The sequence below is a fragment of the Mugil cephalus genome, chromosome 2 (genome assembly GCF_022458985.1).
Source record: "Mugil cephalus isolate CIBA_MC_2020 chromosome 2, CIBA_Mcephalus_1.1, whole genome shotgun sequence".
In the NCBI taxonomy this organism is placed as follows: Eukaryota; Metazoa; Chordata; class Actinopteri; order Mugiliformes; family Mugilidae; genus Mugil; species Mugil cephalus.
This window is the reverse complement of record NC_061771.1, coordinates 21394588-21413151: the sequence shown is the minus strand read 5'-3', so window position 1 is coordinate 21413151 and position 18564 is coordinate 21394588. Positions and strand designations below refer to the sequence as shown.

Genomic DNA, 18564 nt, shown 5'->3' with positions numbered 1-18564 from the left:
CCTGGTTTATTTACAGCTTGACCTCAGCTGACCTTGTATGTCTGTGAATTTAAACCAATGATATAAACCCTCCAAACGACTTGTAGATTGACATTTGATGTTGGAGGGGCATCACATGTTCCTGTTGGAAGTAGTTTAAAAATAACTCTTCTATCCTCTATCTCACGGTCTTCATTTCCTTAAGAAAAGAAAGTAAAAGTATTGTAGTCAAAGGTACGGGCCCACTAATCTATCCATGATGTGATCGATGTGTGACATTCAAATTTTTAGAGAGAAAGCCTTTTAGCTATTTATGTATGCTAGCAATAAACATAGATGTTTAAATTTTTAAATTGTTTTGAACATTTCTTAAATAATCGAAAGGGGGCCGGAAAAGGGCGACTGATTATTATCATCTGATATCTATTATTCACGTCTTTTTTGAAAAATGCGCTCACAGCAAGCGACGTCTCCATGGTTACGGCCACTGAGTGGCAAAAAGTGACAGTTGAACATGGAGATTAGCAGCATTAGTCTAAATTGTAAAATTGATTTTAAAAAAAGGTGAAGAGTTTTTCTGCGACTCTGTACCAACAGCTTTGAAAAGCAGTCGGAGACATATTTTTACAGATTTCCCCGACAGCCAAAGAAAAGAGAAGTAAAGGGATCGCTGCATTAGGAAGAAACAACTGGAATCCAGGCACCAAAACTGAAACTGGTGTTGTGGTTCATATTTTGTGGCAGGTAATATTAATTTATGCTGTATTTTTTATTATTATTTAATTATTATTGTTATTTTTTGATGCAGTTATTTCTTAACTTATGTTCTGGAGGCCTGTCAGATAAGTTGCTGTGGCGGAGTTTTTCATTTTTTTTTTTCAGTTCCAACAATAAATAACAATAAACGGAATATTTTCAATCACTCCTCGTCATCCTTTTAATGTCCGGTCGGACGCTACATTATTAGATGGCTAACGTTACTTGTAAAACTCTTAGCGTTAGCATATTTTATTTAGCTATGTTTAGCTTAACTGGAACGACCTAAAACTAACTTAAACGAACTGAAACTGAGGCTAATCCACTTTTCCAAATAAGGGGGGTACTCTAGTTCCAAAAGGTCTGACTTTAGTATAAGTATAGTATTTCCCGGCGTTGAAATCAGGTCCATATAAATACCAGGATATGGTCACATGTCAATGTTCGTGGACCATTTGTTATTTGGTAGTTGGTATGGATCATTGTCGAGTCCAATTGAGAGAGAGCAGCTGCTAGTGCTGTCCCTGCTCCCTGTTCTGTCCAGAGTGAGGCCTGTGATTCCTGGTAGCTCCTGTCTTGGACCCTCTTCAGTTTGCTATCCGCCTCATGTTGAAGTGCATGATGCCGTAATCTACTTGTTGCAATGAGCTCACTCTCACCTGGATTGCGGGAAGGGCGCTGTGAAGATCATGGTCTGTGATTTCTCCAGTGCTTTTAACACCATTCAGACCTTTTTGGTGAGTGAGAAGCTACTCATTACGGGTTGGGAGCCTCTGTCAGATACGGTTGTCAGTAATGTGAGGGGTCTGTCCTGTCTCCATTTCTGTTCACTCTGTATGCCTCTGATTTCTGATACAGCTCTGGGTCCTGCCAACTGCAGAAGTTCTTTGGTGACTGCAGTGATAGGGTGTATTAGAGATGGAAAGGAGGTGGAGTATGGGACACCACCTATTCCTGAATGTGAACAAGACCAAGGAGGAAGTTGACACCAAAGGGCGTCTCATCCTTCAATTTTATGTGATGTTTCAGCTTCGTGGCATGTCCAAAATCCAGCTCATGGTGCCTAAATACATCAGAGTAGTCCTTTAACTTTTGTGTTGTTGTCAGGTCTGAGCCTACATCTGCTTACATCTCAGGGGGTCTGGCTCTGCTTACATCTTGCTGACTAAAAATGCAGGCTGTGTCAATGCAGCTTGTCGGAATGGATTCATCAATCAGATAAGTTTTTATTAGAATGCTATTCAAGATTTCGCACATGTGCTGTAAAATACTGTAAACAAACGTATCTGACATAAACATATGTAACTGGTGTGTGTATCTGTGTGTGTGTATATGACACGTTGGAAATTCAATGCCCTCTGTCTCCTTAAAAGTGAATCCAGACTTCAGATTTATATCTAAGAATTTTTCGTCTTCTCTCTGCTTGCCTGGCTTATCAGCTGCAGAGGCAGATGGTTCTTTGCCATCGGAGCAGTCGCCGGGTGGTTTGTGAGCTGGAGGGCATCACTCACGCGTTGGTGGACTTTTTTGTTCTAGTGACAAAGCGATCCATTTTGACCCCAGTAGTTGGCTGATGGGAGCGAGCTGTGAATGAATGTCTTTGACATTCAAGTGCCAGATGTCACTTTCAAAAATTTTCTTGTAAAAGAAACGGAGGGATTTCTTTTTATCTTTTATCAAATTTGTGACCTTTACACCTGGGTTACATTTGGAGAACTGAAAATGTTTGCAGAGTAAATACATGTTGCACAGGTTACTGAAGTGTGACCTCAAACTACAAATGTAGTATATTTATAGAGAGAGAGCTTTAATTCGTCCAAATAACAAAATGCAAGGTAGAGTGGGGCCAGAAACTGGCACCTTCCATTTTCACACGAACAATCACAAACCAGCCCATCATCAAGGAAGGGAATTAAACAACATAATGATAGAGGAGACATGATGAATATGTTTAAAAGGTGACATTACAAAACCATATATTCTGCTGCAGGAAATCTTAAAACAATCTATAACCTGATATCTTGATTTTATGAGACAAAGAGAGAAAGAAAGTAAATACATTTTGATTGGATTGTATTGAATAAAGCCAAAAGCATGAACTCATTGGAGAGGAGAGATGACAAATGATTGATGACCACTGATTCCCAGATAAAAGTAGCATTGCATGAAACCTTGTGCAACACAACCAGTGTCTTCCAGATGGAACTTGGACTCATTAACAACAAAGTGAGAGAGGCCTTTAGTTGCTTGGAAGTTACCCTGGGTTCATTCATGACGTCTCAGACTACCGTGCATCTTTCTTTTGTCGTGACCTGTGGAGGGTAACAGTCGTCTTACATCTCCTCCATTTGTTCACACTCTGACTGTTGATTTTAAATTCTTTACAGATGTTTTGTAACTTTTTCCACTTGGATTAACAACAGCAAATATTTTTCCTCATATGTCCTCAGGTATCTCCTTTGTCTGTGACAACATACACTTCCACAAACATGTGTTGTGTGAAGATCAGACTGAAAGACACCTGTGTTTCACCTCTGAATAGATTCTGAAGGGCGCAGAGGTTTTGGGTTAGTTCTTCTGTACTAACTAGACCCCGGAGCTGCAAACGTGCCACACTCTATTTTGTTGTGACTGACACACGGAATACTTGAAGATATCTGCAGTGCCCCACCTACCACTTCCCCTTCTTTTAGCAAATAAAAAAGGAGTGGTTTGTAGTATTTTTAGCATTTCTACTTTTAGTTTAGTGATTGTCACCACCAGACAGATCGTTTGCTTGTTTGGACATGATGTTGTTCTCTTCCATAGTCTTGGTTGTGTCTTTGTTGACCTGTCAGAGTGGCCTCCATGTGTCCGGATGTGGTAGGTTTAATTTATTTAATTATTAATTGAAATATTCAAATATATCTTGTTTAACCATAAAGTTGAATTATTTTGTTCAGCCTATATTGTGATCCACCTGTGGTGTACTTGGTCATCAATGGACTGTATATGTGTAAGATAATATAACAAACCAAGAAAGTAGATCACATTGAGCTAACGACAATATGGTTTGAATGCGTTGCTGAAAAAGTCCATAGACACCTTAAACAACATGCTCTTTAACTCTACTAATTGATTTCTGTGGTTAATTAGCAATAATCAAAGATATAAAGAGAGAGAGAAATCAAAATGACAGACTGTCCGGGTGGTGTTTAGCTCAGCAAGTAGAGCACCTGCCCCACAGTCTCCACTGTAGGCAGCCCCGGTTTAAATCCCGCATCGGGTGCCCTTTCCTGCATGTCGCTCTCCCCTCTCTGTCTACACTGCCCTGTCCAATAAAGGCTGAAATGCCAAAAAAAATATACTTAAAAATGACAGATTGTAAAATCAAAACGTATTTTGTTGAAGGAGTGTGTTCGTGCACAGAATTGATTGAGGTTATGTTAAATATAATATCTGTAAAATATGAATATGTTTTATTAACAACACTGTTCCAAGATACAGTGTAAAAACAGTACTTTAATGTTTGGTTTCATTGTATTTTCTTCTTACAGATTACACCTGTGCAGATAAACCTGTGTTCACTCCATCCAGTCTGGTAGTGAAGTATGGAGACCCGACCTCTGCTACATGTGTTGCTTGTAGTAAATCCTGCCAGGGCACCGTAACTGGTTTGGAAAAATCTCAAGGAGTGGTAACAGAAAATGGAACTACGTTGGTGTGGACCATTCACACAATAACTGAATGGGACTCAACTCTGACGTGTTATTACACTGCTGATAAACAGTGTTGTACTGACCTGGATGTAACTGTCTACCGTAAGTAAACTTGACCAAAACACTTTTAACATTGATGGTTTTATCATTTAGAGTCAGAATTTATTCTCTTTATTAGCTCAGATTAACAGTAGTTACAGGGATTTATAGTCTCTAGTTTGCTTTGTGTGTCTCTCTACATCTTTGTCTCCATCCTTGTCTCCTCAGAGCCTCCAGAACATGTGTCCATCAGCTTTGTAAATCACACTGGGCCGATGGTTGAGGGTCATCAGTACCAGCTGCAGTGTACCGTGGAGAACGTAGCTCCTGCTAAACACCTTGTTGTAACCTTCTACAGAGGAGAGACAGTCCTGGATCAACTTCAGTCTAAAAGTAGTGAACCCTATGAACCAGTGAATGAAACCTTCACTCTGAACATCACCGTTAGTAAAGAAGATAATGGAGTTCAGTTCTGGTGTGAAGCCAAACTAGAACTGGGACCTGAAGGACCACAACCCCCTCCAGTGGTGAAATCAGAAATCATCACTGCTACAGTCAACTGTGAGTCTGACAAGAAACTACTTTAACACCTTTGTTAATCATTTCACTCCTCTTACTGTGATGGATGAAGTCCTTTCATTCATTCATTGGAGCTGTTCCTAACCTGGTGTCAGGTTTTTAAGAAATGATGGTAAACAGAACATCTAAAAAATTTACACTTTTAACACTTTGAACCACCTCATTCTGAATACACTACATCAGAGTCTCACAATTCATTTTACCCAAGGGTTGAATATTGTGAAGCATTTTCTCACTGTTTTTTATTGGAAGTGTTGCAGTTGTTGGATTTATCATTATACTACATCAACAATTACAAATGGTCCAAAATAAACAGACTTTGACTCCTTTAATCAGTGAGAGCTTGACAGTGATGGTCTGAGGCAACCTTTCTGAAGTAGCTGGTATTAAAACTGGTAGCATGCATAGTGTTACAGAGTACTGAGTTAGAAACATCAATGACGTACTTTCCACTGTAATGTTGTAATGTGTGTGTGTGGGTCTGTCAGTGAATAATGTGGTGAAATAACTTGTTCTCTTTCTTCCTCTTTCAACCAACACACAGATGGACCTAAGCTACTAGTGTCATCAAATGAAAACATCCAAATCACACAAGGAACCACTCTACGTCTGAATTGTTCATCTGAAGGAAACCCCAGCCCCTCATACTCCTGGAAGCTCCCGGGAGGAAGAGCTTCCCCCTCCAACAGCAGCGTTCTCATCATCCAGCTTGTGGGCTCTAATCAAGGAGGGAGTTATGTTTGTACCGTCAGCAACAAAGTGGAGACTGTCAACGTGAATTTTTCTGTGCACATCCGAGGTGAGTGTTTTCATTTCCACTTTTCAAAGATTATAATTGTTCCAGAAAACTGAGCAACCACAGTGTTGCTTCCAGTATTGTGACAGCAGTCGAGAATTAATAAAAATATTTCATGCAAAACAAGGAAGGAAGTTCATGTTGAATGTTTTATTTTGTATTTTTCTGATGTACAATGTTCTCTTTTCTTTTTTTTTTCTTCATCCATACCTCTCATCAACCTCTGCAGCCAACCCCATCCCATACATTATACTGATGATACTAATAGCTGCTGCCCTGGTTTCCTTCGGACTGCTCATGGGATACATTCTCTGTTTAAAGCACAACCGAATTGGATACTTAAGTGGTTAAGTATGTTACTCGGAGATGACAGTGACAACATGAAGGACATAATACACGACATAATCCTGTACCCATTGAAAGTTAAATTTACATGAAGCCATGAAATGCAGATGGACCCCTTTGTATTCTACTATCAAAGTCACTATGCTGATAACTAGCTAACTTCGAGGTCCTGACCTCCAGGTTAGCTGGAGGAGGTCACTTTTTTGTGACCGGGGCTTAACACCAACACAGGCCACAGCCTACAAGGAAACTAGACATGAACTCATAAATATGGTGAACTAACCAAACTGAGATGTGTGGAAGTTATTTTGCTGCAATGCTACCAACCTATATGCGCAAATGTCAAGTTGATGGGTCACCACTAGCACATGTCACTCAGTTTTACAGCTCAGATAATCATTAAGGCTATACTCCCTCCTCTCTCACCCTCATCTCCCTCCATCTTCTCATTCTCCTCACAGTGTCACTCATCATGATGGTGGATTCATTAACATTAACATTAGCCAAAAACAACAGAGGCCTTTACTTGTTTATAAGTTAAGACAGTCATTTTAAATCTCCTTCATTTGTTCAATCTATGGATTTCTTGATTCCAAACTCTTTAGAGAAGGTTTTGTGACCTTTTCAAGTTAGATTTGTCTGTCCCATCAGACACTTTGTCAGAAAATCAGACTGTGACAAATCCCAGAGTTTTCTTTAAACAGGACACTGAACGACACCAGAGTCTCATTACGTTGGTTGGAAACACTTCTCAACAGATGGAGTCTAATTTGGCCTCAAAATTATCGGGTGTATTGTCATCCTGAATGAAATTACTTTTGCTGTTCACCGATATGTAATACTTATTGGCTCACCTTCCTGAATAAACAAATACACAAGCATGATATTTGTGTTGTACTTGTTAATTGAAAATCCAGGGTAATGCACAAATCTAGAAACCTGTGAGATGTGCAAAAAGTTTGGAGTGGGACTGTGTCATGTTTAATCAGACTCACAATCTGTGCACATATAAAAAAGACACACTCTGGTTTTTACTGTGACTGACACTAATAATACCTGAACATGTCAGCGGAGTCTCACCTACCACTTCATTATTTTTAGTAAGTAAAAAGGTAGTGGTGAGAGCTCAGTGCTGGTGTGTGAGGCCGAGCTAGAACTGGTTCCTGAAGGACCACATCTCCCTCTAGTGGTGAACTCAGAACAACTCACAGCATCTGATACAGGAAGTGTTTGTTTAATGTTTTTCTTCATGTCCATTTCCAGGGTAATTAACCAACACACCAAGACCAATAAGAAGATAAATTGATCAACCATGCATCAAAAATAAACACTAGTTTAAACAAGAGCATTAAAAAACTCTTACCAATCTTCAGACTATTTCTCGTGCTGGTTGTCGTCATCATCACCATCTTTGCGTCCTCAAAACTGCTAGAAGGTTAAACTCTGAGTTTAAGACTCTAAAGTGTAGTTATGTTGTAGGAGGTGCTCAGATTGTTTTAAATGCAGACAGTGAGAAAGCAGCAGTTTGTGTAGACGTGATGCCTCCATTTAATAATGTAGTACTGATGTTTCACCACTGGATGGTGGTAGACTGTAATCTCAGACAGAGCCGTTTATTAGAGATATAATCTCTATTATGATACGATAATCAGCATAGATGTTGGCGTTGACATTAACCGTGTTATTAACGTCGCTCGGTGCCAGCGCTACCGGGGTGTTGTGTCTGCTTCCTTCGCCGTCAGATATGTTCGTATTGTCGGAGTCACCAGTCGTGGAGATGTAAATAATAATCATCAGACCGGAGATGGAGGTGAGTTGAGTCTGTTTACCCTCCACACAATAATAACACTGAAAATGTATAAGCCATCTGGTACCTCGGTGTATGTCTTTACTATGTTCCCCATTGTGGGTCACCACAATATATATGATTTTTAAACGTCTGTTAATAAATCCTTTTTCAATCTCCGTTATCTAATCATCTTGTCATGATCCCTTAACACTTGTTAAATCAGCTACTATCTCTCCCATGCTCTTTTTAGTGTCTACAGTCTCAGATCAATACAGCACACCTCCAGCGATGTCAGCAGCAGTAGTTTCCTCATCAAACCCCTCCACCAGGGTGTGACTGTGTTTCAAATGTGTGCTCCATGTGCCCCCTTTTAACTCTGAGCAACTGCCCCTCCAACGGTCTCTGCATGACCCTGGTCCACCGTAAGAAAGAGACTGGGCAAAAATGTCCGAAACAAAAACCACTGCTGAGCAAAAAGAACATAAAGGCTCATCTCAGTTTTTCTCAGGCTCGGACTTTTGGGGAAATACTCTGTGGACTGATGAGACAGAAGTTAAACTTTTTGGGAGGTGTGTATCCCATTACATCTGGCATAAAAGTAAGACCGCATTTCAAAAAAAGAACATCATACCAACAGTAAAATCTGGTGGTGGTAGTGTGGTGGTAGTGTGGTGGTCTGGGGCTGTTTTGCTGCTTCAGGACCTGGAAGACTTGTGATAAATGGAACCATGAATTCTGCTGTTTACTAAAAAAAAAAAATCCTGATGGAGAAAGTCTGACCATTTGTTAGTGACCTCAAGCTGAAGTGAACTTGGGTTTTGCGGCAGGATAATGATCCAAAACACACCAGCAAGTCCCCTGCCGAATGGATGAAGAAGAAAAAAAGACTTTGGAGTTGTCTAGTCAAAGTCCTGACCTGAATCCTGTTAAAATGCTGTGGACCTTTGAAAGGTGGTTCATGCTGGAAAACCCTCCAATGTGGCTGAATTACAGCAATTCTGCAAAGATTAGTGGAACAAAACTCCTCCACAGCTCTGTAAAAGACTGATTGCAAGTTATCGCAAATGCTTGATTGCAGTTGTTGCTGCTAAGGGTGGCCCAACCAGTTATTAGATCTTTGTCTTATATTTAAATTTGTTGATCTTAAAGGAAGGGAATTAAACAACATAAAGATAGAGGAGACATGGTAAATACTTTTAAAAGGCGACATTTATATATATATATGGATTAAAAACAGAAGAAACAAGCAAGGCCTTCAGTTGTAGTCGACCACTCCTGTGGAGGGTAACAGTCGTCTCTAATCTCCTATTCACCCTCTGACTGACTGTTGATTTTAAACTCTTGATGTTTTGTAACTTTTTCCAGTTCCTCTGTCTGGGACAACGTACGCCTCCAAGATCAAGAAGATCAGACTGAAAGACACCTGGCTTTCACTTCTGGACACATGGACTCTAATTTACCCATCAAATTCACTTGTAATCCTGGAAGAGAACCTAGATTCGCATCACACAGATATGTAATATTGGGTCATTTTCCTGAATAAATAAATACACAAGTATGATATACCTGTTTCATTTGTTTGACTGGATTCTCTTGCTTAGTTTGAGCCATGTCAATGCTGAAATATAGAAGAGTCTGAAAGGTGCGGAAGTTTTGGATTAGTTTCTCTGTACTAACAGACCCCAGAGTTGCACACATAAAAATGTGTCACTCTTGGGTTTTTGCTGTTTCTGGCACACACAGTACTTGACGATATCAGTAGTGCCCCACTTACCACTTCCACTCCTTTTGATAAATAAAAAAAATAAAAAAGGTGGAGTGGCTTAGCGACTATCACCACCAGACAGGTTGTTTGCTTGTTTGCGCACAAAACCAACAGGACATAATGTTGTTCTCTTCCATAGTCTTGGTTGTGTCTTTGTTGATCTGTCAGAGTGACCTCCATGTGGCTGGATTTGGTAGATTTTATTTATTTAATTATTAGATGAAATATTCAAATATATCTCGTTTAACCGTGAAGAGCAGTAGAATTTTTCTGGCACACAGAATACTTGAAGATATCAGCAGCGCCCCATCTACCACTCCCCCTTCTTCTAGTAAATAAAAAAGCTAAACCACTTAGCAACTACCACAACCAGACAGATCGTTTGCTTGTTTGGACATGATGTTGTTCTCTTCCATAGTCTTGGTTGTGTCTTTGTTGACCTGTCAGAGTGACCTCCATGTGTCCAGCTGTGGTAGGTTTTATTTATTTAATTATTGGTTGAAATATTCACATATATCTTGTTTAACCATAAACAGCAGTTAAATTATTTTATTCACTCCACCTGTGGTGTACTTGGTCATCAATGGTCTGTATGTATACATCAGATAATATAACAAACCAAGAAAGTAGATCACATTAAGTCATAAAAGCTAATGACAATGTAATATGGTTTGAATGCTCTGCTGAAAAGTCCACAGACACCTTAAACAACATGCTCTATAACTCTATTGATTTAGCAGTAATCAAATATATAAAGAGAGACAGAGAGATCAAATATGATAGACTGTAACATCAAAACATATTTTGTTGAAAGAGTGTGTGCGTGCACAGTATTGATTGAGGTTATGTTAAATATAATATCTGTAAAATATGAATATGTTTTAATAACACTGTTACAAAACACATTGTGTATACAGAACTTTAATGTTTGCTTTCATTCATGAAGGACATTGTATTTTCTTTATCTTACAGATTACAACTGTGCAGATAAACCTGTGTTCACTCCATCCAGTCTGGTAGTGAAGTATGGAGACCCGACCTCTGCTACATGTGTTGCTTGTAGTAAATCCTGCCAGGGCACTGGTTTGGAACATACTCAGGGAAAGCAAACAGAAAATGGAACTACGTTTGTGTGGACCGTTGACAGAATAACTGAATGGGACTCAACGATCATGTGTTATTACACTGCTGATAAACAGTGTTGTACTGACCTGAATGTAACTGTCTACCGTAAGTAAACTTGACCAAAACACTTTTAACATTGATGGTTTTATCATTTAGAGTCAGAATTTATTCTCTTTATTAGCTCAGATTAACAGTAGTTACAGGGATTTATAGTCTCTAGTTTGCTTTGTGTGTCTCTCTACATCTTTGTCTCCATCCTTGTCTCCTCAGAGGCTCCAGAACATGTGTCCATCAGCTTTGTAGATCACACTGGGCCGATGGTTGAGGGTCATCAGTACCAGCTGCAGTGTACCGTGGAGAACGTAGCTCCTGCTAAACACCTTGTTGTGACCTTCTACAGAGGAGAGACAGTCCTGGATCAACTTCAGTCTAAAAGTAGTGAACCCTATAAACCAGTGAATGAAACCTTCACTCTGAACATCACCGTTAGTAAAGAAGATAATGGAGCTCAGTTCTGGTGTGAAGCCAAACTAGAACTGGGACCTGAAGGACCACAACCCCCTCCAGTGGTGAAATCAGAAATCATCACTGCTACAGTCAACTGTGAGTCTGACAAGAAACTACTTTAACACCTTTGTTAATCATTTCACTCCTCTTACTGTGATGGATGAAGTCCTTTCATTCATTCATTGGAGCTGTTCCTAACCTGGGACCTTATAGTGACAAACACACATAATGTAAATATGTCCTAACTGTCCATGTCCCCTCAGCTTTACAGAGCTTTATTATTTGGTTTACAGGTCCAAGGCTTTAATGTTTTAGTTTTCTCTCATAGTTCTGACGAGCATCACTTTCTGTTGCAGAAGGCAGCTGTTTATAAAGCTACAGAGTTTATACTAACTGATCATCAACAAACAGAACTAGAAACTAGGTGGTGAACATGAAGACCAAAAAAATCTCCAGCACAAGTTATGATAAAATCGTCTTGCAGAAAGCCATCTCCACAACATGATGCTACCACTACCATGCCTCACAGTTAGGACGGTGTTCTTCAGCTTACAAGCTACAAACTCTTTCCTCAAACATAACATTTCACAGCAGTTTAAGTTTGTTTCTAAGAGAAGACATGTCTTCAGGAGAAGTTTGAGTTTCCTGTGACTATGCAGTTAGTTAAGTATCAACATGATGACTCTGAACCTTTTATAGTCGCTCTACATACACTATATCAGCTTCTCCCAATTCATTTTACCAAAGGGTTGAATATTGTGAAGCATTTTCTCACTGTTTATTATTGGGAGTGTTGAAATTATCATTATACTATATCAGGAATTACAAATGGTCCAAAATAAACAGACTTTGACTTCTTAATCAGTGAGAGCTTGACAGTGATGGTCTGAGGCAACCTTTCTGAAGTAGCAGGTATTAAAACTGGTAGCATGCATAGTGTTACAGAGTACTGAGTTAGAAACATCAGTCAGTAATCATGACAGCAATGAGGCACTTTCCACTATAATGTTGTAATGTGTGTGTGTCTGTCAGTGAATAATGTGGTGAAATAACTTGTTCTCTTTCTTCCTCTCTCAACAAACACACAGATGGACCTAAGCTACTAGTGTCAGCAAATCAAAACATCCAAACCACACAAGGAGACACTCTACGTCTGAACTGTTCGTCTGAAGGAAACCCCAGCCCCTCATACTCCTGGAAGCTCCCGGATGGAAGAGCTTCCTCCTCCAGCAGCAGCGTTCTCACCATCCAGTCTGTGGGCTCTGATCAAGGAGGGAATTATGTTTGTACCGTCAGCAACAAAGTGGGGACTGACACTGTGAATTTTTCCGTGGATGTCCAAGGTGAGTGTTTTCATTTCCTCTTTTCAAAGATTATAATTGTTACTGAAAACTGAGCAACCACAATGATGCTTCCAGTATTGTGACAGCAGATGAGAATTAATAATAATATTTCATGCAAAAGCAAGAAGGAAGTTCATGTTGAATGTTTCATTTTGTATTTTTCGTATAATGTTTTCTGTTCTTTTTTCTTTACCCAGACCTCTCATCAACCTCTGCAGCCACCTGGCCCACATACGCTACAGCGTTGATGGTAATAGCTGTCCTGGTTATCGGACTCACCGGACTCATGTTTGGATACATCCTATACAGGCGAAATGAAATGGACTTTTAGGTGGTCAAGTATGATTCCAAGAGATGACAGTGACAACCTGAAGGACATTTGCCATTTACATACACAACATAATCCTGTACCTGTTGTAAGTTAAATTTACATGAAGCCATGAAAAGTAAATGGACACATGAGGAAAAACAGTTGTCACTGAAAGATTTTTTTTTCTACTAACAAATTCAAGCCTCCCCTGTCCTTAAAGCCTCTGTGTGTTACCAACATATATCTGCAAATGTCAAGTTGATGGGTCACCACTAGCACATGTCACTCAGTTTTACAGCTCAGATAATCATTAAGGCTATACTCCCTCCTCTCTCACCCTCATCTCCCTCCATCTTCTCATTCTCCTCACAGTATCACTCGTCATGATGGATTCATTAACATTAACATTAGCCAAAAAACGAGAGTTTTTCACTTGTTTAAAAGTTAAGACAGTCATTTTAAATCTCCTCTATTTGTTCACACTCTGTCTGATTATGTATTTCTTGGCTTCAAACTCTTAGAGATGGTTTTATGACCTTTTTCAGCCACATGATCAACAACGACTCTTTTGTGAAGTCCTTACAAAGCTTCTTTGTCTGTCCCATCAGACACTTTGTCAGAAATTTAGACTGTGACAAATCCCTGAGTTTTGTTTAAACAGGACACTGAACGACACCAGAGTCTCATTACGTTGGTCAGAAACACTTCTCAACAGATGGAGTCTAATTTGGCCTCAAAATTATCGGGTGTATTGTCATCCTGAAAATGAAATTACTTTTGCTGTTCACTGATATGTAACATTGGCTCACCTTCCTGAGTAAACAAATACACAAGCATGATATTTGTGTTGTACTTGTTAATTGAAAATCCACTGAGGTTATGCACAAATCTAGAAACCTGTGAGATTTGCAAAAAGTTTGGAGTGGGACTGTGTCATGTTTAATCAGACTCACAATCCGTGCACATAAAACCAGACACACTCTGGTTTTTACTGTGACTGACACTAATAATACCTGAACATGTCAGCGGAGTCTCACCTACCACTTCATTATTTTTAGTAAGTAAAAAGGTAGCGGTGAGAGCTCAGTGCTGGTGTGTGAGGCTGAGCTAGAACTGGTTCCTGAAGGACCACATCTCCCTCTAGTGGTGAACTCAGAACAACTCACAGCCTCTGATACAGGAATTGTTTGTTCCAGAGTCACAATGACTCACAGCTTCAGTTTGTGCTTAATGCTTTTAACTTTTCCTCTTGTCCATTTCCAGGGTAATTGACCAACACACCAAGACCAATAAGAAGATAAATTGATCAACCATGCACTAAAAATAAGCACTAGTTTAAACAAGAGCATTAAAAAACTCTTACCAATCTTCAGACTATTTCTCGTGCTGGTTGTCGTCATCATCACCATCTTTGCGTCTTCAAAACTGCTGGAAGGTTAAACTCTGAGTTTAAGACTCTAAAGTGTAGTTATGTTGTAGGAGGTGCTCAGATTGTTTTAAATGCAGACAGTGAGAAAGCAGCAGTTTGTGTAGACGTGATGCCTCCATTTAATAATGTAGTACTGATGTTTCACCACTAGATGGTGTTAGACTGTATAATCTCAGACAGCCGTCGATAGATAGATAGATAGATAGATAGATAGATAGATAGATAGATAGATAGATAGATAGATAGATAGATAGATAGATAGATAGATCTATCTATTATGATATGATAATTAAGATATGATCTCTAATATACGGCTCTGATCTCAGACACTGGATAGTCAAACTGAATAAAAATATTTATGTCTAATTTTTTTTTTTTTAATTTTTTATAAAAATTGCAGTTGTTGCTGCTAAGGGTGGCCCAACCATTTACTAGGTCTTTGTTTTATATTAAATGTGTTGATCTGAAACATTAAGGTGTGACAAACATGAAAAAAAAGAGAAATCAGGAAGTGGGCAAACACTTTTCACACCACACTATACTCAAATCAAATCAACTTGAGACTTGACGATGAGCATCCATTTGTGTTGTGTTGCTAAGAAGAATCTGTCTCCCTCAGCTTTATTTTGTTCCTCTGACTGGTGGGGCCACTGAGGTTCAACGAATTAATTGTAATATTTGTGACACAGATGAGAGACGACTGTGGCCATAGATGGATGTGCTTCAGTGCTGCGATAGACTCAAAGGAGCCAAAAGTGTTCTAAAAATACATTTTCCACTGTTTCACTGTGATTGTGACTGTTGACTCAAGGTATATTGGCTCCATGGATCAATGCTGATGATTCCTATTTCCAATCTTACATGATCTTCTGCTGTGTGAGCAGAGTAAATACATGTTGTTGCACGATTACTGAGGTGTGACCTCAAACTAGCATGTTTTTATACTTTTATACAGAGCGTATCCAGACTGTCTTTAAACTTTGTAATGTTAAAGTGTTTATCATCCCCATCATCCATGGACGACTTTTATTATGACTAATGAGTTCAGTGTCATGTAATATGTTTAAGGATTGACTGCTCACACAGCTTTAATTTGTCCAAATAACAATAATGTTACCACCAGGCTCTAGGCCACCAACAATGAGGGAGGCCACACACAGAAATAGCCATCAAAGTAGTTTAAGTCATTCAAAATTAGGATACTTAACAAAATGAATAATGTCAGCCGTGACTGGATGGATGTAACAAACTGAACAAAGGATCATCCTGAGGAGGAGGATGCAGTAGGCCTTGCAGAGAGACTGAGAAGAGCCGTTCTTTATGCCCTTCAGCTGACCACTTCAAAGCCTCCTATTGGACAGCTGCTTTCAGCACGCCCTATTTAAATACGTCCTATATCGACCTCTTTCTCTGCTTCCTCTGCTAAACTTTCAACAACCCACATCTTCCCCAGCTCCTCCCTTGTACTACGTCTGTCCAGTCCAATGCCATCTCATTATCGTTGCCTTTCGATTTAGATACATACATACAGCTTTAGTCAGAAGTACATATGTATCTGTGATTGATCTATGTTTATCTAGTTTCCTCTGCTGTTTTCTTCTCTCTCTTTTCTGTTTCTACTCGGCAGGCCTTAGGCAGATGGGTCCCCGCATATGAGCCAAATTTTCTTCCTGTTAAAGGGAGTATTTCCTTGCCACCATCTTGTAACAGTTTGTATTATCGGAAACAGACAAATATAATTGAATCGCTGCTTCTCTGGTTCTGTCAAGTTGTTCTTTGCTGCTGCGGACCCTGCTGTCGCTCTTCACGATGGCTTGTGAAGGCCAGGAAGGTGTGGTCTTCCTGGGTTTCCACGCAAGTGCACAGAATAGCAGGGGTTCCCACAACAGAACCATACAGCCAAAGACAACTTGTGCAAATAAATAAAGTTTTATTTTGACAAAGTGATCCTGACTGAAATAAAGGTAGAGGGAACATGATAAATACCTTTAAACATTTTATTGAATAACGTCAAAATTATGCGGAAATGTAGAAGATTCTGAAGGAGGAGAAGTTTTGCATTCGTTCCTCTGTACTAACAGACACATTGTGTCACAATTTCCGAGTGTTCTGACACACAGAATATTGATAAATATCAGCAGTGCTCCACCTACCACTTCCGCTTCTTTAAAACCACAGTGGTTTGCAGTGTTTTTCGCACATCTACTTTGAGTTTAGCGACTACCACCAACAGACAGCTTGTTCCTTGTTTGGACATGATGTTGTTCTCTTCCATAGTCTTGGTTGTGTCTTTGTTGACCTGTCAGAGTGGCCTCCATGTGTCCGGCTGTGGTAGGTTTTATTTATTTAATTATTAACTGAAATTTTCAAATATATCTTGTTTAACCATAAACAGCAGTTTTATTTGTTTTTGTTCAGCCTATATTGTATCATCACTGTATATATATGAGATAATATAACAAACCAAGAAAGTAGATCACATTAAGTCATAAAAGCTAACGACAATGTAAACACGGTTTGAATGCTTTGGTGAAAAAGTCCATAAAAACCTTAAACAACATGCTCTATAACTCTATTGATTGATTTCTGTGGTTAATTAACAATTATCAAATATATAAAGAGAGAGAGAGAGAGATCAACATGACAGACGGTAAAATCAAAATGTATTTTGTTGAAGGAGTGTCTGCGTGTACAGAATTGATTGAGGTTATGTTAAATATAATATCTGTTAAATACGAGTACGTTTTGGGGCGGTGTTTAGCTCAGTGAGTAGAGCACCCGCCCCACGTGTTAAGGCACCTTTTCCTGCTTGCCCCCAAAAAAAGTGCTTACCAAAAAAAAAAATAAGAATATGTTTTAACAATATTGTTGCAAAATACAGTGTGTATACAGAACTTTAATGTTTGATTTCATTCATGAAGGACATTGTATTTTCTTCTTACAGATTACACCTGTGCAGATAAACCTGTGTTCACTCCATCCAGTCTGGTAGTGAAGTATGGAGACCCGACCAACGCTACATGTGTTGCTTGTAGTAAATCCTGCCAGTACACTGGTTTAGAAACATCTCAGGGAGTGGTAACAAAAAATGGAACTACGTTGGTGTGGACCGTTGACAGAATAACTGAATGGGACTCAAAGATCACATGTTATTACACTGCTGATAAACAGTGTTGTACTGACCTGAATGTAACTGTCTACCGTAAGTAAACTTGACCAAAACACTTTTAACATTGATAGTTTTATCATTTAGAGTCAGAATTTATTCTCTTTATTAGCTCAGATTAACAGTAGTTACAGGGATTTATAGTCTCTAGTTTGCTTTGTGTGTCTCTCTACATCTTTGTCTCCATCCTTATCTCCTCAGAGCCTCCAGAACATGTGTCCATCAGCTTTGTAGATCACACTGGGCCGATGGTTGAGGGTCATCAGTACCAGCTGCAGTGTACCGTGGAGAACGTAGCTCCTGCTAAACACCTTGTTGTGACTTTCTACAGAGGAGAGACAGTCCTGGATCAACTTCAGTCTAAAAGTAGTGAACGCTATAAACCAGTGACTGAAACCTTCACTCTGAACATCAACGTTAGTAAAGAAGATAATGGAGCTCAGTTCTGGTGTGAAGCCAAACTAGAACTGGGACCTGAAGGACCACAACCCCCTCCAGTGGTGAAATCAGAAATCATCACTGCTACAGTCAATTGTGAGTCTGACAACAAACTACTTTAACACCTTTGTTAATCATTTCACTCTTCTTACTGTGATGGATGAAGTAATTTCATTCATTCATTGGAGCTATTCCTAACCTGGGACCTTATAGTGACAAACACACATAATGTAAATATGTCCTAACTGTCCACGTCCCCTCAGCTTTACAGAGCTTTATTATTTGGTTTACAGGTCCAAGGCTTTAATGTTTTAGTTTTCTCTCATAGTTCTGACGAGCAACACTTTCTGTTGTAGAAGGCAGCTGTTTATAAAACTACAGAGTTTATACTAACTCATCATCAACAAACAGAACGAGAAACTAGGTGGTGAACATGAAGACCAAAAAAATCTCCAGCACAAGTTATGATAAAATCGATATCGTCTTGCAGAAAGCCATCT

At 39.3% G+C, this 18564-nt stretch overlaps 1 protein-coding gene across 1 annotated transcript in view; it reads left to right on the top strand.

The window, feature by feature from the left end:
* The window catches only part of LOC125003445, an 83103-nt gene that overhangs the window by 8846 nt on the left and 55693 nt on the right, over positions 1–18564 (top strand). Inside the window, exons 13-19 of the mRNA XM_047577402.1 lie at positions 3489–3597; positions 4272–4535; positions 4701–5033; positions 5596–5850; positions 10719–10976; positions 11142–11474; positions 12467–12721. Of these exons, the coding sequence (XP_047433358.1) occupies positions 3489–3597; positions 4272–4535; positions 4701–5033; positions 5596–5850; positions 10719–10976; positions 11142–11474; positions 12467–12721 (1807 nt within the window). The remainder of the gene's footprint in view (positions 1–3488; positions 3598–4271; positions 4536–4700; positions 5034–5595; positions 5851–10718; positions 10977–11141; positions 11475–12466; positions 12722–18564) is intronic.